This window comes from Macrobrachium rosenbergii, chromosome 2, assembly GCF_040412425.1.
Source record: "Macrobrachium rosenbergii isolate ZJJX-2024 chromosome 2, ASM4041242v1, whole genome shotgun sequence".
Classification (NCBI taxonomy): Eukaryota; Metazoa; Arthropoda; class Malacostraca; order Decapoda; family Palaemonidae; genus Macrobrachium; species Macrobrachium rosenbergii.
This window is the reverse complement of record NC_089742.1, coordinates 70,639,563-70,664,562: the sequence shown is the minus strand read 5'-3', so window position 1 is coordinate 70,664,562 and position 25,000 is coordinate 70,639,563. Positions and strand designations below refer to the sequence as shown.

Here is a 25,000-nt window from a genome sequence, read left to right as displayed (position 1 = left end):
TACCTTGTTGACAAGTTTCAACAATGGATTCCAGTTCATGCTGAGGAAGAATCCTACATAAAAGGCTGGTTTGTATACCTATGGAGAATACAAATTACTTGGAAACTTTGTGAATTTTGAAAGTACAGGCAGTCCCCAGTTATCGGCTGGCTCGGTTATCGGCCATCCAGTTTTCGGCGCTTGTTAAGCAACGAAAATCTGTGATTTTTGGTGCCAATATGCGCTGAGTTCTGCTTATTGGCGCCGATAATCATGTATTGGCGCTGATACATACCTAACAGGTGCTGATAACCGAAAATCGGCAATTTTTGGCGCTTATCAGTGATTTTCTGTTCTTATTGGTGCCAGTAAGCTTCGACAGTCGCTGAAAAAGCCCCGAAAATCACTAATTTTTGCTTATCAGCGATTTTTGCTATCATCACACTATCAGAATGGAAACCCCACCGATAACCGGGGACTGCCTGCAGTCTACTTCAGTTGGGTTAGTTTCTTGATTTTGCAAGTGTATACAAAGGTTTTCAACCACCAAATAGATGTAAATGAGACCTCTAGCTGGTATAACCAGATTAACTTTCCCCGTTTTGAGGTGCTGGCTGGTTTTGTATTGAAGTCAGACAGTTGGCAGTTGGAAATTAAAATTGTGCTCTTCATCCAGGGTCTTCCTGCAAATACAAATTTTTGATTAAGTTCCATCACCAAACAGGTGCTTATCTTGATTTATATTTGACAACTTTAAGTCATTTCACCTGTGCTTCTAACAGTCTCCCCATGAAGTTCCACATTGGTTAGTGGTTGTGTTTGAGAGACTTTTAACCCTTTGCTTATGACTCCAGTTACATCTGGGGGAAGTGGCAGTGACTTGAGTTGTAGGCATAAAATTGTTTATACCTTTTTTGTTTGAAGATTCATAGCGCTGACAATTTTCAAGGTAGACTGCTCAGTTTTGTTTTGTTTAGCAGTTTTATAATTGCTCTGTACAATGGGAGAAAAAACCCCCAAAATAACTTTACATGGAATAACAAGTAGAAATTATGAGATATGAGAAAATTCTGCACTTTTCCCCCAAAACAATGTGCTCCAAAGAAACTATTTGTGATAAAGTCTTCATTTTTCATCCGTAACACATCCAGATAAATGACCTCGTTACACACCCAGATAAATTACCTAGTTACACACCCAGATAAATTACCTAGTTACACACCCGGATAAGTTACCTAGTGATTGCAATGCAAATGGTTGTAATTATAGCAAGAAAAATATGAAAAAATTAATGACAAAGTAGTGTCATGTTTTCTGTCAGAAAGGGACAGTCACCCATGTGATATGCTCAAAAACTCTCCATATATTTTTTTGTCCAAAGATGTGTAGCTCAGACATTTTTAAGGTAAACTGCTCAATTTTTTGTTTTACAGCTGAATGATTGCTCTATACAGTAGCATAAAAAGCCCCTCAAAATAACTTTATGTTGGTGGAATAGTGAGTAGAAATTGCAAGATACGAGAAAATTTTGTACCATCCCCCCAAGAAAATTTGCCCCCAAAAAATATTTGTGATAAAGTCCTTGTTTTTTATCCTTAGCATTCCCAGATAAATTACTTAGTTATTTTAATACAAAAGTTGTAATTATATCAAGAAAAATATGAAAAAATAAATGACAAAGTAGCGCCAAATTTTCTATAAGAAAAGCGATATATGCAAAAACTCTATACCTTTAGTTTAAAGACTGGTAGCTCTGAAATTTTTCAAGGTAAGACTTCAGTTTTGTTTCATTTCCCAGCTGAATGGTTTCTCTATACAATGGCAGAAAAATTTCCCAGAATAACTTTATGTAGGTTGAATAATGAGTAGAAATTGTGAGATATGAGAAAACTTTGCTTCTTCCCCCAAAAAAATAATTGCCAAAAAAACTGTGCGCAATAAAGATAGATTACCCAGATAAATTACGGATTCTGCAATGCAAAAGTTGTGACTAAGGAAAATATAAAAAAAATAAATGAAAACATAGCGTCTTGTTTTCTGCAAAATAAATGGCCCTCGGTCATGTGTTCGTCCCCCTCTCTCTCTCTCTCTCTCTCTCTCTCTCTTGAAAAAAAGGTAACTAATGTAATTATGAAATAAAAATATAAAACTATACAAAAGAAATAAACTTAAATGTTACATATGCATAAAAGAATTTCTCTCTCTCTCTCTCTCTCTCTCTCTCTCTCTCTCTCTCTCTCTCTCTCTCTCTCTCTCTCTCTCTCTCTCTCTCTCTCTCAGAAAAAAGATTACAGAAGTAATTAGAGATTGTAAATCTAAAACTATACAAAAATAAACATATATGTAGAATATGCATAAAAAATACTCTCAGGAAAAAAATAGATAATGTAATTCTCTCTCTCTCTCTCTCTCTCTCTCTCTCTCTCTCTCTCTCTCTCTCTCTCTCTCTCTCTCTCTCTCTCTCTCTCTCTCTCTCTCAGAAAAAGATAAATAATGTAATTATAGAATAAAAATCTAGAAGTATACAAATCAAATAAACATACATGTTATGTATGTATAAAGAAATTCTCTCTCTCTCTCTCTCTCTCTCTCTCTCTCTCTCTCTCTCTTATGTATGTATCTCTCTCTCTCTCTCTCTCTCTCTCTCTCTCTCTCTCTCTCTCACACACAGAAAAAAGATAAATGATATGGTTTTAGAATAAAATGTAAAAACACAGAACAAAAAGATAAATGATATGGTTTTAATAAAATGTAAATGGTTACAGAACAAATGTGATGACATGAGTTGCTTTTGTATAAAACTGTCCACATTTTGCAAAAATGATTCTCATCTTGTTTGCTGGTTTGTGCAATTTTTTGTGTGATGTTGAATATGTCATCAAAATAAGAAGGACTTAAATTTGTTTGAGCAGTCTCTGATCAGTCAAAATGGCTGGCTTGAAATCTGGTTTCAATGTCTTGAGCAGGTTAAACTTCAGAGTGGAAAACTAAAATATGTATTCTAACTGGGGCAGTTACTTGGGTGTGGGACCTCCTCTTGGTGGTCTGTTTGCAAAGTTTTTTAATAACAAACTACCATTTTATCATTTCCATGAATCAGCTCTGGTTTCATGGAAGACAGGCATATTGGTGCAGACTTGAGAAAATCAAAACTTGTATACAGTACCTGTGTCCCATTTGGTTACTGTGGCTGTGTCAAGAACTGTTCATGGACTCATAGAGATCATAGTGAACAGTCTCAGAATTTTACCTTTTTGGAAGTTCCTTCTGAATTAGCCATATTTCCAGTGGTTTCATGATCATATTGAATCCTTCGATCTTCACTTGTGTGGTTAATGAGAGTACTGTAGCTTTAAAAAAAGAGGCTTTTTGGAGGTTGCACCTAAGACGCTTTATACTGTTGTTATTGATTTTTTTGCCATCAAGAGCATATAGCCTATGTACTTTTTGCCTCATTCTAAAAGATTTTGTGCTTAAATGTTGTTCTATTTTTAACTCCTGTATTATAAAACTGGCTAACTAGAGGTTTAGTGCATATAGGAATATTATTTTTTTTTATTGTTTAACATTGGTACTTTTGTTTGTGCAGTACAATATTTCATGTAAGCTAAGCTTCCCTGCATTCTCTCTCTCTCTCTCTCTTCTCTCTCTCTCTCTCTCTCTGAGAAAGAGGGTGATGTTAGTAGAATCAGTATGTACAAATGGCAGTTGAAACGGAGAAGGGAATCTTCAAAGTTTGGCAGAAGACAGGTAGGGAAGAAGATAGAGGATATTGAGGAAGGAGGCTAAAATACCCGCAGCAAGGAAAAAGAACAGGAGTGGAGAGATATGACTGATATACTCATTGCCTGTTTTTCTGTTTTGATTGACTGTTGTGGTAGTCCATTAATAACAACAAGGATGGATTGTCAGGTTTCCCCTTCATGATCATCTTAAAATTCATAATTTTTCATCCTCATGGCACTAATTGGTCACAATTGGTTAGGATGTTTGCTAAAACTCCCTGTCTCTGTTCTGCAGGTTCTACCATATGGCTATTTTACATGCTCGTGGTTTTCTAGACAATTTCATTTAGGTTTGTATTATGTTCATTGATGTCTTCAAGCCTGCACTGATCATGTGGTATAAGGACTGTAGGAAAGATCATCTTTTTTAGCCCTTCCGCCTTTATTGAAATTTAAGCGAAATATGATTATTGATCTTTGCACGAGCAGAATAGTTTTTATAACACAAAACATGTTTTTTGTACAACCCCGCTAGTTATATGGTTTAAATCCTTCCTCTCTCCCTAACATGTTTGCTTCAGATCTCAAATCTCACTAAGTGAAGCTGAAGCTGTCATCTCTTGCAAGATAGAACATTTGTAATGGGTCTCTCTTGTTTTAAACTCATGGTTTGACTGGGATTTCACATCTGTGGTAACAAGGCAATATATAATGAATAGGTTTGTATGAAAAATATGTTTTATGCAGAAAAACACTATTTCTTTGTTAGGATATATTAAAATGGTTTAGAAATATTTTTGATGGAGGTTTGATTTTCAAAAGATTTTATTTTTTTGCATGTTCATGTTAAATTCCATCAAAATTCAGCAGTCAGAATATTATGGACAGTATCCTTAGCAGTAATGTTTATTTCCAGACACTGATGCTGCTACAGTCTCTGTCCACCACAAAGTAAGTGTGGATGTTGAAAAGCCATCTGTCAAGGTTGAGAAAAAAAACCCTACTTTAGTTACAACTACACTAGTGAACAAGCCATCTTCTACAATCTCGTATCGTCACACTGTTGTAGAATCTCAGTCGGACACAGTAAGAAACAATTCACTTCAATCCAGTATGGCTGACAGTGATAGTGAAACCATTTGCAGTCAACAGAGTGTTGAAAATAGTTGTAATAACACAGGTAAATATGTTTAAACTTTGTAAATTTTGTTTCTGGTATTTTAAAGTTCAATTTATTATAGCATACCACCAACTGTTTTGATACATTATCACCATCTGATCATTGTTATTTGTGATAAAAAATAGTTTCACAACATCCCATTACTCACAGTTTAGCCTTATTTTTTACTTGATGAAATGCTCTGGGCTTCCAGTTTCCTTGAAAGAAAACAGTTGTTAATAGGTAGCTTAATAGGTAGCTTAAGGGGTACCTTTGTGCTTTTCACACCTCACAGTATTATGGCAGACTGACAGGGGCTTGCACAAGTTTTACAGTAGGTGCTGAGAATAAGATTATTCTCCCAGCCTCAAACTGGTTGGCTGTTTAGTGGGAGAGCTGTATATTCAGGAATTGATGTGAGAAACACTAAAGAGCCAGCAAAAGGTGTTTCTTCTTTTGGGAATCTCTTACTTCTGTTTTTGTGTTGTGGCAGAACCTTCATTACAAGAGCTGGTGAAGTAACCTGTCTCCCTCACTGAAGCTTCAGTCGTGCTTCCCAAGTCACTTTCAGCTTGTCCCTGTGGCACACCATCCACCTCCAGTGTAGCTGTAGGTGGATGATGTTGAAGAGATGTATGAGACCCAGTTGAAGGATTACCCTCAGACCAAGACAAGAGATAACTTTTTCTCTCCCAAGGAGAGGATGCTTGTTCTTGCCATGATGGTTCAATCATGGGGACTCCAAGTGACATACACAGGGCAGAAGTTTGCCAGGAGTCACTTCATGGGATGTTGACAGAGCAGAGAAACTCAAATTAACTGTCTTCATGTAATGAAAAGTGTGCTGATGGGCACAGAGGCTGCCTTGACAGAAACCATTTTATAATTTTATAAAAGATGCACCAGTCATTGAGCACATGGCCAGAGCATTTTGAATGCCATGAGAAATGGAAGCTGTATGAGCAAACAGAACCACACCACAGCACTCACCCATGACCAGTGGGTTGGGTGAGGAGCCAGAGACCACTGCAATCTGAGACTAAAATATTTTCAGGACTGAAGCCATGTTAATGCCAGGGGTTGTGATTGTAGCCACGAAGGCAGACCAGACCTGCAACAAAACCAGAGTCATTCTGATGTCAGGAGCTGTGACCAAGGATATACCAGCAGAAGGGCTGCGCCCCTTGAACCAGACCCAAATCTGGTCTGTAGTTGGGTGGAGGCTAGGGTTTGTGGCTGTAAAGGTGAAGAAAGAGGCCTCAGTGACCCGTTCTCTATTGCCTGTGATTAGAGTAGTTCTTTTTTCTGTGGACAGACAGCCTGTACCAAAGTCTAACTCCAAGTTGTTGAATTCTCCAGCATAGAAAGCCATATTTGTGTGTGGCCCAGAGAAGGTGTGTATCATAGAGATGGATGATGACAGGATTTAATTTTGTTGCCAGAGCAGAATGAGGTATTCTTAATGATTTATAGAGTGCTTAATTTGAGGAAGTAACTGAAACGTAGGCAGGTCACATCAGTGGCAGAACTCAAGTTAGAACTAATGAAGGTGAAGGATGCTCTCTTAACCCATGAGTTTCCCATGGCCAGTGGAGTGGTAGAAACCCTTGCTGACAAAAAGGAATGTATAGCAGTAAAGAGCTTCAGGAAGTGTTGAGTTATGTCATGAGTTGTTGCTCAAACAGCAAGCATACTTTCCAAGAAGTAGATGTAAAAGGTAAGCTAGTCCAAGAGTGCTGCTCTGGATATATCTGCTTCATCTCTTCAAAATTTTAGTTTCCAGGTTGAAAATAAGTTGCCATTTTGTAACAGCAGTGAAAGAGTGCTGATCTTTTGATGATTTTCAGTGCAATTCTGTCATCCTGTGTCCTCAGTTAAGCCTGTCTGCCCTTACTGCACTTGTTCTGACTGCTGCTTGTCATGACCTTTTGATTCCTGGTTTGCCTGCTTGCTGTCTGCCACTGGTCCAGATGATGTGCCTTTGCATGAGGATGACCAATGCCTCTTCCATCCTATGAGTAGAGGAGACCTTGTTTTTTTAAGTACGATCTTATGCTGCAATAGTTAAGGTAGCAGAATCTTCAACTTTTTTTTGCTTTCCAAATAAACACCATTTTGAAAGGTGCAATTTATTGAATAAAAATTAAATTTTAGTGTTACAGACAAACCCTATGGGCCAGCCATGCGGAAGTAAAGTGTTTTGATTCTTGTCTAGTTAAATTGTCAAATAGTAATAAGTTATTCAATACAATTTTCTCCACCATGCCGTTGTCAGCATTGATGTGCCTCCAGTAGTGGTTGCTTCTTCTGCGTTGTCTCTAATGCAGCACACATGAAGTGACTGCCAAGACGCAGCTGTCAACGTTTGCCTTCTCCAGACAGGGATCCACATTCAACTACCTGTGGGATCTGAGAGGACCAATATCCCTCTCTGGTCTTCTTCTAAGGTGACATGGTGAAGCAAGAGCATTGCTAGCTGATAAACCAGTTATGTCACCAGGGGTATGATCAGTGAGGTAAAACCAGTCAATTACTAAAAGTAGATGTCACAGTAAGCAGGACAGTAACCAAAATGAAAGCAATTATGACCATCCTTTTTCTTAGAGAAAGATTAGCTGCAGTTCCTCCTCCAGTGTTAAATAGAGTCTGAACATTGATGGGACCATTGACTACCCCAGGATGCTATAAGCCATAAATGGTTAGGCATACACTTGAAGATAGCTAGTGCTAGCTAATGTCTCTGTCAGTCTTCCTCTGCTGAGATTCACTGTTAGAAACCATTCAGTATCATATAAGACCAAGACACCTTGAAGGAGAGTGGTTCATTTGATTCTGCCTGTCAGTGCACAGTGCCATTGGCCAAGGAGAAGGAGATGACCAGTTCTTTACTGCAAGGATGATCATGGACTGTGGCTGGAAAGTCTTAATACACCATTGCTCCTTCATTGTTGTTTTGTAACAATGTCTTGCCATGGCTTCTGTTAGGACTGCAAGTGAAGAAGAGCACACATTGTCACTGGAGATAAGTGTGGCACATGTGATCAGGACAGAAAGCCATATAGGCTAGTTTCCAGCCAGCTTCACTGAAGACACCCTGGATGCCAGCGAATAAGATATGTTTTGGTTGGACTCATATTAAGTAGTGCCTGCGCAATTGAAGGTGGTTGGACCAGAGATGACCATAGTTCTGCATGGTTAAGCCTTCTGGGAGATCTTTAAATTGGTGTGCAAAACCTTCGGTTTCCAGAAACCACGTGAACATAGGAAGGAGGTGTTAGCTACAGAACTTCAGACCAACTTCTTTTGAGATCTCAAGCAGCCTGTTTCTGATGTTTCACTGGCTACCATCACATAGACATTGTCAAGGATGACAGGGATGGGGGTACTCAACTGCCCAGTACTCATTTTTGATATCTGCCAGAAACTCCAGACATTCTGTCTTGTACAGGACTATTCGATGTAGGCACTTTACCCTTCTGTTACAGAATGTAAAGCAAAGCAAGCTATGGCTTCATCCATGATTGAAAGGATTGAACTCTTTCCTTGTGAATTCCTGACCAGGGCCAGCTGGCAGGAATGAGTTTTTGGGGTTTTACTATATTGCTGGCACCTGGGAGCATGTCACTGAGGCCAGGAGGGTGGTGTTATATCTCAGCTGGGCCTCCATTCTACAGATTAGGATGGTGGGATACCTACCAGCATGGAGGTGATGAAGGACATCAAGGACTGGAGGGTTTTAGTTTAAATGTGAAAGTTTTTTTAGCTTAACCCATCCAAAAATGCTACAATTATGCCATCCACCCACCTGTTCACGTTCTTCTTTTATAATATAATCCAGCTTACGACTATAAAAAACTACAAAACAAACTTACAACCAAAAATTAACAACCTAGCCATCAGAGAGCTCTCTCTACCGCACCCATTCTATTCAACACTCCTGCCTGCATTTGTCTACATTTTGCTCCCTCCCGCCATTTTCATCCTGTGACGTCACAACAAGAACAGATACTTTTCAACATGAATGCTTTGCTATAAAAACATCTTATAAAATTAAGCATGTGCTTTTTATACATTTTGTAATGCCCATACCATATCACTAATGCAGAAAATAAAAATAAAATAATAATGATTAACTTCTAAAACTAACATATAATCAAAATGGACCCATTCTTGTTCCTGGTCAATGTAGTTAAAGAGCTTGACAGGTTGACTGATGGCAACCAGGATGGTGATCTTGAAAATGGACAGTGTGTTATCTTTGTGTAAGCAAGAATAACACCCCCAGGAGGAGTGCAAAGCCGAGGTTGTTTCCACATCAGCAAAGTAAACAGCAGATGCCTGGTACACCTTTCATGTCTTCATTCTTTTTACCCCTAACAGAACTGTGTAAGAGGCAGGTAATCAACACATTGTCTCGTCTTTGCTGAGACAGGTTATCCTAATAGACTACAGATGTGACATGGGGAAATGGAGTAGGTAACAGTGGTAGTCCATGAAATCAGAACCCTGTCTACTGTAATTCTGTTACTTTTTAGATGTAAACTGGGCATTTCTTCAGTATTTTAAATTCAGTTTTATGTAAAAGATTCAATGTACTGTATAAATACTTGAATTTGTTTTTGTGTAGACTGTCAGTTGCATTAGGTCAATTTTTAATTTTGGGGGTAACTGGGAGTCATCATCCTTAACATCATTATTTGTTTCATCCGTTCATGATTGCGTCTTAGAGACACACTTCTGAGTTTGATAAAAAATGTATTCATTTTCAAAATTGAAGATACCTATTGCCTTACGTGACACTGTATGGGTTCATCCTTACCGTTAGGGGGCCATCTATGCCATGATATATGTGGGCATGGTGACCTTATAGTTAAAAGGATTTATTGAAAATTTTCACCTCTTATTAAATAAATAACAGTGTAAATTCCTGCTTAGGGAAACTACAAAATTCACTATTAAGTTTTTAAATTTTACAGTTGAATAAAAAGCTGATATTTTCATAAATAATATGCATAAAAAATTTGCAATAAAAATACTTTTCCTTACACTAGGTTAAAGATTCAGTGAATTCAGGAATTCAGTGCAGCCCTCTTGGAGATGTGGATTTTTACTTTTTTGAAATATAAGTTTTATATGAGTAACTTACCAAGTAATTACATCGCTATAATTTTGTTTTGGTGTAGGTAGCTAGTCCCTCCCACTTTTGGGAAAGAGAGGAACAACTCAGCAAAAACTTCAATTTGTTTCTGCTGGCTGACGACAAAGGTTGTTAGCTCTCTGCTAAATTTGGAATTCGATACCGGTGTTGATTGAGATCAGTTTGATGAAGTATATTTACTTGGTGCCTTACGGCAATTATTTAGTGATAGGTTTTTTCTTAAAAGACCTTAGTTTTTCAAGATCAGACTGATTTTTCCTTACATAAGACTTCTGGTAGCCGTTTTGTTTTGACGATGTCCGATGCAAGTTTGTCTTCCACTTGTTATTGCTGCAAAGGCTGCAACACGAGGTTAACTTCAGCAAAGTATGACTCGCATACCATTTGTGCAGATTGCAGAGGTCAGGTTTACTCTTTAACATAACTGTGTGAGGAATGCATAGATAGGGATCCTAAGCAGTGGAAAACTTTAAGTTCTCATCTATCTAGGTTAGAGAGGGATAGGAAGAGAAAAGCATCGACAGTATTAGGAATGACAATAAGACCACAGCTAGTCAGGGATCTGATAAGTCTTCTGCCAATATTGATGTGCCTGTTATTTCTTTTTCTGTAATATCCCTTATTCCCAGTTCTTTAGCTGTACCACCTGATCCTTTAACCAGCTCCCATACTTCTGACCCCATTGCCATTACAAACCTGGAGTCAAAATCAAGTGACTCTGGTCACCCGGTTTATCCAGGGGAAATTAAATGTTTTGGTGGACGAGCTGAGCCGTCGGAAACAGGTCCTTCCCACCGAATGGACCTTGGATCCCCTGGTCTGTCGGGATCTTTGGGAACTGTGGGGCAAGCCAACATTAGATCTGTTTGATACCTCCAAGAATCATCGGCTTCCTCTTTTTTGCTCTCCAGTCCCAGATCCTCTTGCATGGGCAACAGATGCCATGCTGCAAGACTGGTCCAGTCTGGATCTGTATGCTTTTCCACCCTTCAGCATTGTCAGGGAGGTGATAAACAAATTCAAGCTCACCACAAGTCCACAAAGCAACTATGACCCTCATAGCCCTGTTTTGGCCCCAGAAGGAGTGGTTCCTGGACCTTCAGTTATGGTAGGCTTTCCAAGGCTCCTTCTCCAAAAACTGTCTTTACTCAAACAACCCCACTTCAGAAAACACCACCAAGGGTTGTCCGCTCTTGCCCTGACAGACTTCACATTGTCCACAAGCTTGTCAGAGGGAAAGGTTTTTCAAGGGGAGCTACAGAGGCTATTGCACGATGCAGGAGAAGATCTTCTAGCCATGTCTGCCAGGCTAAGTGGGCAGTTTTCCGTCAATGGCGCCACAACCACAATTTCTCTTGTTCTGAGACATCTGTAATGCAGATTGCTGATTTCCTCCTATATCTGAGGAACTACAAATTTGTCTTCCTTCACAATTAAGGGGTATCGGCTATGCTTAGTTCAGTTTTTAAACATAGAGGCCTGGATCCTCTGTCAAACTCGGATATTAACGACCTGATCAAGTCCTTTATTACATCAAAACAGAGGAAGGACAACCTGGTCTCTTGTAACCTGGATGTAGTCTTGAAGTGGCTGACAGGTCCAGCTTTTGAATCCCTTCATTCCACTTCTCTGAGGGACCTCATTGGCAACACACTCTTCCTCTTTGCCGTAGCTACTGTGAAATGCATTGGTGAAATTCAAGCCATGATAAAAGGGTAGGTTTTCCCAAGGGGATGCAGTTTGCTCCTTTGCCCTAGGTTTTTTTGGCCAAGAACGAGGACCCGTCCAAGCCCTGGCCTCTTTCTTTCACCATTAAGAATTTAATAGACATCATTGGCTCCGAGGAAGAAGAGAGTGTACAGTAAACCCCAGATTCGCATTCCCACAGTTTGTGGACTCAGCGATTCGCAGAATTTTCTGTGGAACCTGTCTATAGATTATTTGCAGGAAAACTCGCCCATTTGCAGATTTTTCATAGAGCAATATTCTGTATTTTCATATTATTTTTGTGACTGTACATACATATACATTTTATGATAAAATAATTATTTATAGTACTAATTTTCAAATATTAATATTAAGTTTAGTATATGAAATGATTTACAGTACTAATTTTCAAATAATATTAAGATTAATAAGATAAAATAAAAACATTAAATAATAAAGATAATTCTCTCTCTCTCTCTCTCTCTCTCTCTCTCTCTCTCTCTCTCTCTCTCTCTCTCTCTCTCTCTCTCTCTCTCTCTCTCTCTCTCTCTCTCTTCTTTTACTGAGATGAGAGAATTTTTATGCATATGTAATATGCATGTTTATTTGTTTTATGTGATAAATGAGTAATTTACTAATTTTCAGATATTAATATTAATAAGAACACAGCAAAATATCAGTTCATTAAAGAAAATTATAGTAAATTAGTAAGATTTTAGTTCAATCCCTAATCTTTTCCTGTATCGGACTTAAGGGGAGGGATGAAGGCGTAACTGTCATCATAAAAAAAAAGGGGTTAGCACCTGGCCGAGGAGTCTCTCTCTCTCTCTCTCTCTCTCTCTCTCTCTCTCTCTCTCTCTCTCTCTCTCTCTCTCTCTCTGAGATAGATTTTTTATGCATATGTAACATATATATTTATTTTTTTTGTATACTGTAGTAGTTTTATAGATAAACTTGATGTTACTTTATTAACTTTTTCATATTTTCCGTGCTATAGTTACGGTGTGATGTTACTTTGTTATTAACTTTTTCAGATTTTCCATGCTATAATTACAACATTATGCTTTTCTATTGTAAATTATGTAAAATTTCAAAAGAAAACATATTGATTCGCAGTGTTCTCCGAAGCTTGGGGCGAGGGGGCCCATATAATTTAACAGTCAATTTATCTTGACTTATTGACTGCAAAGGGTAGAAAATGTTGCCCACTTGTGGTCAAATAGTATGTTGCCCACTTGGTGGTCAAGTAAAATAGCTATGAAGGATACTGAAAAATTCTCTCTCTCTCTCTCTCTCTCTCTCTCTCTCTCTCTCTCTCTCTCTCTCTCTCTCTCTCTCTCTCTCTCTCTCTCTCTCTCTCTCTCTCTCTCTCCAAAGGATACTCAGAATGTGAGAGATGGATAGATAGATAGATAGAAAAGGAGAGTTGTTGATAGAAAGATACTCTCTCTCTCTCTCTCTCTCTCTCTCTCTCTCTCTCTCTCTCTCTCTCTCTCTCTCTCTGTTATTGGCTGGATGGGTTAGAAGTACGTACATATATGTTTAAGATGACTTTGAAATGATATTAATATATCATTTCAAAGATTAATACAGTAATAGGATAAAAGTTAAAGGTATATTTGATGTAGGATGCTAGTTGAAGGCATATATTTGGTATTTGTACTTTCAAGATAGGCAGTTATAAGTGTTTTTAGAGGGGGTTGTTAACTATTTGCAGATTTTAACTATTTGCGGGGTGTTATGGTATGTATCCCCCACGAATATGGGGGATTTACCGCACTCTGTCTGGTCAGAGTTCTGAGGTACTGTCTGGGTAGGATAAAGAAGATGAGAGGTCCATCCAGTAACCTCTGGTTTTCAGTTAAGAACCTTTCTCGCCGTCTGTCTAAGAATTCCTTGTCATTCTTCCTGAGGGACTTGATTTAAGAGGCACATTCATGGATCCAGGAAGACATGTTGCCAACTTTTAAAGTAAAAGCTCATGAAGTCAGAGCAGTATCTACCTCTGGCTTTCAGGCACAATATGTCCATAACTTCCATTCTTCAGTCGACCTACTGGAAGTGCAGGTCTGTTTTTGCATCTCACTATTTGAAGGAGGTGGAAAAAGTTTGATAATTGCAGTACCTTGGGTCCGTTATTGGTGGCTGGCATGGTATTGGGTGAGGATTCATAGGGAGCACTTTTTTTCTCCTATCCTTTCGCTTTGGTGTAGGGTTTTCGAGTTTTGGAGAGTCTGCGGGTACAGTGTACCTTGAGTGTCCACCAGTCTTATTGGATGGGTTGTGGTGTTTTCAAAGTACTGTAGGTGACAGCATTGTCTGGTTGTTTTTAAATTTGGTACTGTGCCCAGGCCAAGGGCACTTTTGTATGCTTTGCTAGCCATCAGGCCTATCCTCTGCTGCAAAGCTTCCACTTAAGTAGAGGCGACCCATGGCTTAACCTCTACACCACTACAGGCAGTAATCACTTTCACAGTAGCTCTCTTACCAGATAAGGAAACAACAAGCATTGTATCAATGCTGGCAGATTTTTCCTGTTTCAAAGTCATTACCATGCTTTAATGTTTTGGAGTAGAATATGTCCATGCATCCCACCTCCATTCAATGTGGGATTCAGTTATGTAATTACTTGGTAAGTTACTTATATGAAAATGACATTTTCATAATAAAATTAAATTTCATATATACTTATCAAGTAATTACAGAGTCAGAGCCCGCCCCCCCATGGACATAAGACAAATTGACTATACCTGCCGGTTGTCTCCCGTGCGCTCCAATAGTAGGTGGAGCCTGTCACCTACACGAAATAGTAGAAGCGCTACCGTGAATTTTTCTAAAAAGTTGCAGCGTGAGTTAGAAACTTTAGCTATGTAATTACTTGGTAAGTATATATGAAACTTAATTTTATTATGAAAATGTCATTTTTGTGATGTGTCTCATGGGGCAATAAGTGATGAACAAAATTTTCTATTAACCTTTATGAAAATTTTTTTGAGCAATAAGACTTTAGGGTATGTTTATTTAGATATCAAACAGTCCAAAACTGTCAATCAATAATTCCTTATATCAGATATATCAGAGCCTTGGTCTCTAATTCAGTCCCCAAGTGGTAATCTTGGATTGGATAGGTACACGTCATCATTATCATCGTCTGGTCTTGAAATGAACTTTCCTCCCTACTAGGAGACATTCAGCAAATGCCCTCCTTCCTTGATTGCAATTCTTGTGTGAATGTAGGGGAATTGTGATGAAACAAAATGTTCTTATACCATAGAACTAATTTTTTCATACAAAACCACTAATCAGGTGGGGAGTTCCAACCTTCCAGCTTCACTGGTCTTGCATCCTCAGTTCCAGTCTATACAAAAAAGGACGAAGGTAATAGTTTGGCATCCGAGGTTCCAAGTGGCATGGGTGCCCTAAGACTACTATTCTGTGTGTATATTAGACAAAAGATTTTTGAGTCATGGGACATTTGAAATTGTGAATGTAGACTTGTATATGATTTATGAGTTTGTTTGAAAAACTAGTTTTTTATATAAAAACTCTGTTTTCTGTGTCTTCATTCATTTGATAAGTTTACATGCATTTAGTATTTTTGGTTTTCTCATTGCCTTTTATTCTTCACATTTAGATTAAATATTTTACCTTTCTGTAATTATGGATTATTTGTAAATTTCATCATATCTAGATGCAAGTTACTTGTGTTGCATCGAGCATAGTCTGTTTAATGGTTTTAATGTTATATTAAAAAGTTTTGAAAATCCTCAACATTTTCTTTTAGTTCTTGAATTTTGCTGAAGTTATGGGTAGAATATTGAAATTCATCTCACTTTTACATGCTCAGCCAATGCTTACAGTATTTGTCTTTGAGTTACCTTGTATATTATTTCAGGACCTGAGGAATCAAGCAGTCCTGTGTTTAAAAGAAAACTCTTAGATAGAGAAAGTAGTTTGAATGGTGATGCAGAGGATTCAAGTGACCATTCCAGTAGTTTTGTCACAGGAAGTTCAGGAGGAAGCAGTATTAAAGCCAAACTGTCTTCATATCGCATGCCATCAAAGCTTTTGTATGTAAAACCTCCATCATCTGACCCAGAGGACAGCAACAGTGGCAAAGAAGACAATTCACAGAATCCTCTTGGTGGTGCTTCAATGAAATCTCTTATAGAATATTCATCCTTCAAGAAGTCATCATTCACGGATACAGAACAAGATAGTCAGGACAGTCCTATTTATCAAGCAAGGGTATAAATTTTTCTCAAATATTTATTGTTTAAAGCCTCCTAATTATGTTTACAGAATATATAATTGAAATAGTGTTAATTATCATCCCTCAAAAATGTTATTCATTAGGTATCTGATGGAAGGTATTGCTTTGTTAAACATTGTCTTAGGTGATGTGTTGTTATTAAGTTGTCCTAGGTGATCTGTTGTTATTAAGTGGTTTGTCGTCAAAGAATAGCAGTTACGGTTTTATAACATGAAAAACTGTCATACAACTTGGGAAAGATAAGAGAGCCCTCAGTCTTGGTCAGAATATCTGCAGCCACATATTTTATAAAGTAATTAGTAGAAGGATCAGAAGCTCCAAAGAAATACTTCACATATGCCTCTTTGACCTATTTGTAGGATGTAGCTCTTCCTCATTTTTTTTTTGTAGGTTGGCACTGTGCATATGATTGGTTAGTCTATATGAAAAAAAAGAATAGGGTTATATTATAAAAGAACTAAATTGTGTTATCACAAACCCATGATCATAAAGAACTGGAATCACACTAGATGGGAGGTGGAAAAGTGAGTGTCTGGTGGATCCATTGGATCAACTGAAGTTGTGGAGCACTCTGAAAGTGCCTTTTACTTTCCATTCATATTCTTTCTCTTCCATTTTACTATTCTCCCTCTCATAACAGTTGTTTCATAGTGCAACTTGAGGTTTTCCTCACAGTTTTCTATGAAACAGTTACACCTTTTAAGTGGAGGAACACCTTTAACGTAAAGATAAGAGGATTCTTGGTGATATACTAAAGACAGGCAACCTAACAACTAACCATTCATGTGAGATGAAGCTCATAATCATGGAAGACTAAATATATTGCCTTGAATTAAGTATGGGCAAAGTGGACAGTTAAAAGTATAGGAGAAGGAAGAGGATTGCACTGCATCTTCCACCACTTGTAAAGCTTGTTCAATTTTACTGCAACTAAAACTTAGAGTGAGTACAACCTTATCACCTTGTGCATAATATCTGTAAGGTAAAAAGTAACAGAAGTAGAATGATAGTAAGGTACCTGCATGTAAAATAGTTATGCTCTCAAGTGTTCTGCTTTAAGGCTGAGGAAGTTGAGAGGCACCTGATTTTTTTTAAGTTACCCATACTTGACTAGCCTTAGTTTCAGAAACCCCTGGCTCGTGAATCTTCAGAAACCTCTAACACGTAGGAGGATCTATCTCAGTCAGAACATTGTAATGTTGGCGACATGCATCCTTCACTGGTTTCTTGACAGGAAGTGTAAATTTGTTGTCTCTTAGAAGTCTTGTCTTCTTCAGGTTGTGACATGGCTCTTGCAAGGCAAAGCAGGAGGTCCTCTGAATTAAGAGACATCAAGGCCAGAATGGTAAAAGAGCAGTAGTGTGGTCTTCAATACTGATAACCTTGAGTCTTGGCTTCTTGGAGATATGAAGGCCAGTAAGAAGGCAGTTTGCATGTTCAAGTGCTGATGGCATGTCTTTGTAAGACTATGGAGAATTATGGAGTGTAACCTCATAAGTGGCTGTATTAGTTTAAGACATAGCTCCTTCAAAAAATTAGAAGAATGTTCTCAGACTCCTGTAAGACATCACAGAAGGATCAATCACTGGGGCAGCAGGCACAGTGGAAGGAGCGGGTGGAGCAGCTGACTCTGAAGGCAAAGCATCCATAACAAGCCTAGTAAATATAGTCATCCATGGAGAAGTACATAAACTTAGTCAAGGCAGTGGTCTGATAAAGATATCTTGCGTGATGCCTTTCGGGAAGCAGAAATTTTGATAAGTGGAAGTGATACCGGGATAGCAGGCAGCAAGCTTTGAGGTATGTGACTGGTGAGTTTCAAGGGAGTGATTTAGTCATTGGGCAGTGTAGGCAGTGCAGGTGAGTACCAGGCAGCCAAGTGTCCAGGTGAGGAGGCAGGTTAAACTGTGGAGAAAGGCATATCACAGGAAGACTGGCACTCCATAACCTTAATCAGGAAGAGGGGGATTTGGAAGCCAACCATGACACCAAAGATTATGATTTATAAGAACAAAAGCAGTAACATGGGTAGTAGAGTGGATTCTCTTTGTACCTTTTTAAGTCCTCATCTTGTAACTTTGTCAGTGGTCAGGTGACCAAACCTGGCAAATATAGGAGAGACCAGGTAGGCAGTGCTGGCTTTGACAAGTACCTCACACCAGGTGTGGATATCCCCAACTAAGACACACACTGCAGATCCTGCCTTGGAAACCATGGCGTGATTACATAAGTGTATATATGATAAGTGAAACACAATACAAGTGAAAATAATACACAAAAATATACATTATAAGTGGTAACAGAACTTACACTTATACTTGAACTACTGAAAGGTGAGAAAATGTAAAAGATACAGTACCAGTTATGGGTAGCATGACAATACACTTGTACTACTGAAAGCCAAGAAAATGTAATGGATATCAGTTATGAGAGGCATGACAAGTAGTAACTGATTTCGATGAAAAACAGAGTAAGAAATAAAATTGTACAAAAAAGATTCCAGGAAATAAGTTATGATACCAATAGCAGTGTTTTGTGCACAACAAACAAGGTAACCAAAAACTCATTGTAGGGCTAACTACTGTCCAATTTGTTTGGTTGAAGTATCAAAATGGTTTTTTTTTTTCATTATTTGCATCCAAAGCTGTTCAGAATTATTGGAAAACACACTGAATTGGGCATCAAACAAGGAAAAAGAGGAAATTTAAATATGCAGGGTAGAATAAGTGAGATACTTGCAGAAAGTCAGTTAGACAAAAAATGTAAATGATGGTGAATATTAACATACTTTTCAGGAGAAAAATTTGAAAAAGGGGATTAAATTGCTTGGTGATAGCAAGAAAGAGAAAAAGATGAAATCAGAATAAATGTAAATGAAATAGACTTCTAAACTGTAGAAGAAAACCCTGGTGAGATTCTTGAAGCTGTGCTGTTAGCACCATATTCCTCAGAACAGTAAGAAGAGGTTACTACCTAGTGATGGATCAAAGACGTGCATGCATGAATAGGTTTTTTTAGCTCTTCTGCTTCTGTTTACACACAATATCTAGATAGAATCATTCTGACCTGAAATGAAGGCTCTTTATAATTAATTAGTTTGTGATGAAACAGAAATTTTAAATTTTACTAATGTTCAAATATCTGAAAGGTTTAAAGCATAAGTATAATAAGATGTTGGTATTGGTGGAGTATATAAGTAATATAAATTTTAAAGTTTTCTCAGGAAATGTCATTCTATTTTGGTAGGTTCCAAAACGTGCACGTGTCATAGACTCTGATGAAGATAATGATTCTGATCCACCTTCAAAAAGAGTTCACACAAATGGGCATAGTGGCTCATCAGATGAAGGAAGTGAAATGCCAGATGATGAGACAATCCAAAAATTCATTGAGATGTGGGAGTCAGTTTATCCACACGTTGATAAATTGGTAAGTTGATAAAATTGTTTTGAATAACCCAATAAGATTTAGTTTATCCACACGTTGATAAATTGGTAAGTTGATAAAATTGTTTTGAATAACCCAATAAGATTTATAGCTCAGTATTCTTGTTATATAATTAGTTGTATAATGTTCAAAAAAGTAGTGATTTGTTTTGGACCTTATGAAGATGCAACCATATGCAATAATATAACAGTTATTTTATTTGATGGTATTCTGTAAGAGCTTTCATCTTCTAAAGATAGAGAATGTAGACTGCTCAAATTAGGATCTAAGAGGATGAGGTTACTCCAAAGGGATTGAAGGAACAATTAACCTGATTTTTAATTGGCATTTATTTTTTATACCATCAGCTTTAACAGTGAGTTCTCTATGTACATATGAGGTACATTCTTAAACCCATATGTATGTTGAACATTTTACCTTAGTAAACAAGAAAACCTTTTATAAAGAAACTTCCTTAAAACACTCTTAAATCTCATTCACAATATTATAAAAGCAACTTTTAAGACCAAATATTGGAGTAGATTTCATGTTCAACTTTCATAATAATTTATACATATGTGGCAGGTAAATAATGAGCAAATGAAGCCTCCAAGTGTATTTTAGCTAAGCTTAGGCACTTCTAAACTGTAGGTATTAGGTAGTAGTTAGCCTGGTATAATAAATGCACCATCCAAAACTTCTGGTGCAACGGTCAGTTCTTTGATACAGCTCTTAACTTTCATGTAAAAGTATAACAATTGGTGTTGGTCAATGTTTTCTTTACCTATGGATACTACATACAGTACAAGTCCAATAGTCCAAAATCAACAGGACCGACTGGGTGCCGGACTAGCAAAAATGCCTAACCAACAGGTGCCCTTAAAAATACTGGTTAACACTAGATTCAGCCTTGATTATGACAAACTGGTTTTAATTTTTATGTTGTTCTTAGTCACAGAATAATATTTAAACCTTATGATATACTTTAATTTAAAATTTGATAAAAAATTATTAATCATGACTTAGTGTAGACTAGGCAACTGCCTATATATCATAGGATTACCTTTCATATTGTTCTTTTTATTACTGTAACATATGAGAAATATTATAATTTTACCATTATGTAATGATACCGACTATTATATATAATACTTGAGTTGCACTTATTAGAGAGGCAGTCACCCTAGTTTAGCTGATGTGGAATTGTATATCTACATATCATGGAGTCAACAGAACAACTTCACATTGTAATTCCCCCTTGTAACATCTTGAGAGAGAGAGAGAGAGAGGACAGTTGGTTTGATACAAACCATTTCACTACTGTTTGAAACTGTTTCTATGTACTGCGTTTATGAATTTAGTTTACTAATCACAAAGTTGATTCATTACAACCATGATAACTTTGTGTGGTGTAACTTAGAGGTTGTTGATAGATCACTGTGTTCTTTTATAATATTGCTTTTAATTAACTTGTTCATTATCTACAGAATTTTTATTAGAGCAAATGAAGGATGGAAGGTGTGTGCATTGTGATTTAGCTCAGTAGAGGATTGGTTAATGATAGATATTTTATCAAAACATACTCAGACAAGATCAGTAAACAAACACATGCACACTTTAACTATTAAGGGACATGCTAAATATATATTAAACACCCCCAGACTGGGGCAAACTTTTAAGGTTGGCCAATTAAAAAAAAAAACACATCAATGGAAAGAGGGAGATATGCAAATGCACATAGTGCAAGAAAAAAAATTCTAGAAATTTTTCCCTACCATCCACAGGAAGTTGAAAGTGACTGTTTACAACCCTGTGTGGGGCCTCTTTTACAAGACACATTTGCCAAGTTATACATGATTTTCTTGTAATTTATTTTATTTTGTAAAATTATAATTACAGCTTACACAGTATCATAATAGATAAAAACTAAAATCTGTAACAAATTCTGAGTATATTTGTTGTAAAATATTTATGAGATTTACTGAGATGGGGGCATGCAGTAAGTTTTTGTGAGGTAACAGGCAGTCCCTGGTTTACGACGGGTTCCGTTTTTACACTGCGTCTTAAACCGAAAATCATTATAAACCGAAAAATCGTCGAAAATCGTAAAAAATCCTAAGAAAACCTTACTTTTAATGCTTTGGGTGTATTGAAAACAATGTAAACTGCATTTTTATTGAGTTTTTCATAAAAAAAACTCCAAATTTTGATTATTCTCCCATTTTGGAGCCATATTTGTTCCATCAGATCAGCGTACGACGTGTCGTAACCTCGGAATGTGCGTCGGAAACCGGGAAATAATTTCTGATGAATATATTTGAAAAGTGTCGTAACCTCAGAATGTCGTAAGCCAGACCTGTCGTAAACCAGGGACTGCCTGTACATGTTTTTCTAATATTTATTTGCAAAATTACAATTATAGCTCACATACTATCATAAAAGATAAGAACTAAAACCAACAGCAATCCGTGGGTATATTTATGGGCAAATAAATAAAAAGACGTCATGGGATAGAGAGGAGCAGTACATTCACCCATCAAGTCTCAAGGCACACTAATCATTCATCTGTCCTGTGCTGAGCTACACAGTTGCCATAAGTCATTTATGGACCACTGAAGTACTGTGAACATCTTTCCCACTAAATTCATCCAAATCGTATGGTTTGTAATGTTAATACTCATATGAGTTAGCCCGTCCATCACTCAAAACCTTTTAAGGGTTAAGTCATTTTGATTTTTATAATGCTGTAATGCACTGTTGCATTTACTTGAAAACAAATGTTATCTGCAGTTCCAAAGGCTCATTTTATTAACAAAGGGTTGCATAATATAGTTTAGCGTTTTGTGTCATTTTCAAAGAGATTCATACTTTGTGAAGTATTTCTTAATTCTGATTATAGGAATTTCAGATACTTTATTAGGAGACTGGACTGTGTGATACATAATCTAAAATACTGTTTTCTATTGGCAAAATTAAGATAAGTGAGAATTGTCTGTCATGATGTCATTTGATAGTGTGAAACTCAAATTATGGAGCCACTCTTAAGTATTTTTTAAAAGTGCAGCAACTGGTGGAAGGGTGCCAGACCAGCAGTTTTAATCCGGATGGGACTTTTTAATCTGAATGCCATACCAGCAGATTTTTTGGGCTAAAAGATGCCAGAAAATTGGACTTTTACTGTAATTGTATAATAAAAATGTCTCAAATTATCATTATTGCAGCATCTACAAAGTATGCAATTCAACAGAGTTGTCTAAAACTTCTAAAAGTCTGTGCTTGTTTATTAATTTTAATTTTTTTAGTGGATATTTGATAACTGCTTAACTTTTAAACTATAAAATCACAGTGTTAAGAAGTACTAATAATGAAAATAGCACAGTGTATGTAAAGGCCCGATAATGCATGCAACATAAGAAATATTACAGGTGAATCAAATGTTGTTCATTATTGAAAAAGAACAACTTGTCTGAAACCGTACTTTTTCCCACTGAATACATCTTAACTTAACCCTATAAGTCAAGAAGAATTAGTGGCAAAAACTCAGAATCCGTCAGCACCTGGCAAGAAATTTGATAATTTCCGGATTCCCACCCTCTAGACTTTGTTGGTGGTGACCCTGACGAGATGCTCTTATGCCTGATGCTAGCCTTTAGATACAACTTGAAAAGGATTCCTTCTCTGCATCCAGAGTGCTGGCATCTTTTTGTTAGAAAGGCAAGCATAAGAAGGAGGTGTCTAGGAGCACTCTTTCTTTCTGCCTTTTTGAGATAACCAAGGGCATTTATGACTCCTCTGAGGAGGATTTCCTTCTACCTATTCCGGTGAGACCCCATTAAGTCGGGCAGGGGACAGTTCTTAGCTGTACAGAACATCATGGTTCAGCAGATAATGAGGTCAGGTGTGTGGCATAGGCAAACAAACAACACCTTATTCTGTCTGAGGGATATCCCCCACAAGTCCCTGGACACTTTCTCTTTGGGACACGTGTTGGCAGCTCAACCAATTGTGTAGGCACCCAGCTCTGTTCAGACAGAAAAGTATCTTGTCTGAGTGCTTTAGCTTAGTGTAAGCTTGTGAGGGTGTGAATGAAGAATGACCGCACTCACCTTCTTCCCTTCCTTTTCTTGAGCACGGCACTCAGGCCAAAATATCTGCTGGAGTTGGACAAGATATATGTAACTACACTTCAAGCACCCAGTCTTAGTATAAGACTCTAAGATGCGTCTCCCTCTGCTCTCCTTTGAATTGGGGCGGGGTTACTGTGGCAGAGCTAGACTGAACCCATTACTTGGTTATTAGCCAGAATTAGCTATCTTATGACTTAAATTCTTGCATAGGGGATTTCATGTCTCCTAATGTTTTCCTTACTTGAGTAAGTCCTCTTCCTAGTTCAGAGTTTCACTCATGTGTAGTGCCCTACTGCTCTGTTATTCCAAATGTGAGACTGAGTAGGTAAGTCATTGCGTTCCTTGCTTGCATGTGCATCCAGGTGCATGACCATTCTGGGTAGGATTCAGTTCTGCTCAGTTGTCAGAGACAACCTCCCACCTAAGGATGTTCCCCTACTGGCTTACTCTTGACATTCCAAGTAGTTTGTTGCTGGGTGCCTTTCTTGACTTCCTGTCAGAAAAGAGAAAGGACTGCTTTTGCAGTTCCTGGGCTACTTTATCTACAGCAGGGAATCCTTCAGTTGCAGTATTTTGACAGTGGATGACACTCTGGCAGGTGCTTTGGCTTCTCCCGTCCTTGCACGACCGGTCTTTCAGATCTGAAGGCAAGCAAGAAGTACCAAGGGAAGAGGAGGAAGCTTTCTCGCCATTTTTCCTTGTAATCATCGTCTTGTCCTGAGACTGTCTTCCTCCATGTAGGAGAAAGGGAAAATAAGGCAAAATCTAAGGCCTCTTGTAAGAAGTCCAGGAGGACTTCTGCTCTCTCTTCTTCATGGCAGGAGAGCAAAGGTGCCAGACTGCATACAAGGAATCATACCTGAGGCAGAGCTATTGCCATAATGCATGCCCATTTGGACTAGAGGACTGCCCCTTGCCCTCCTACCATCTGCTTTTAGGTTCACACCAGGGTTGTTCTGCTCATCCCCTTGCTCTCCCTGCATCAGGTATGTACAGTATACTAGGTGTGTATTGCAGGTTGTGGTAGGCCCCCCTCAGTTCTGGAGAGTTGCAAGGGGTGCCATATGCAACCTGTGTTCTATGTGTGCATGGTCTCTGGATTGTGGACAGTTGAGCAACAGAACAGGTTCTTTCTTACCTTTGGGGAAGGGACATAGAGGGGAACTAGTACCCCATTCTCTCTCATCACATATGAACTCAAGGGATGTGTGTAATCCAGGCACTCTTGCTTGAGGGAGAGATCTCCTTTGATCAGTTTTACCGTGTGTGCATGGTTTGCCACATGGGCTTGAGGTGCATAAGAGGCGATGCAACTTCATGCTTTTCTTACCCATGGCGAATGGGTATAGGAGCAGAGGGGAAGCAAAGGCAGGGCCTGAACTCTGTTCAGACAGTGAACCTGCTGGAACTTGTCTGCCTTCTCTGGCAAGAGTGGCAGCTTGTGCC

General features: G+C 38.0%; 1 protein-coding gene across 2 annotated transcripts in view; it reads left to right on the top strand.

Annotated features, from left to right (window-relative positions):
- The window catches only part of Etl1 (SWI/SNF-related, matrix-associated actin-dependent regulator of chromatin, subfamily a, containing DEAD/H box 1), a 171,544-nt gene that overhangs the window by 33,835 nt on the left and 112,709 nt on the right, over positions 1–25,000 (top strand). For both annotated transcript variants that reach the window (XM_067120410.1, XM_067120419.1), the window contains 3 exons: positions 4,621–4,884; positions 15,624–15,976; positions 19,248–19,430. In XM_067120410.1, coding sequence (XP_066976511.1) covers positions 4,621–4,884; positions 15,624–15,976; positions 19,248–19,430 — 800 coding nt within the window. The remainder of the gene's footprint in view (positions 1–4,620; positions 4,885–15,623; positions 15,977–19,247; positions 19,431–25,000) is intronic.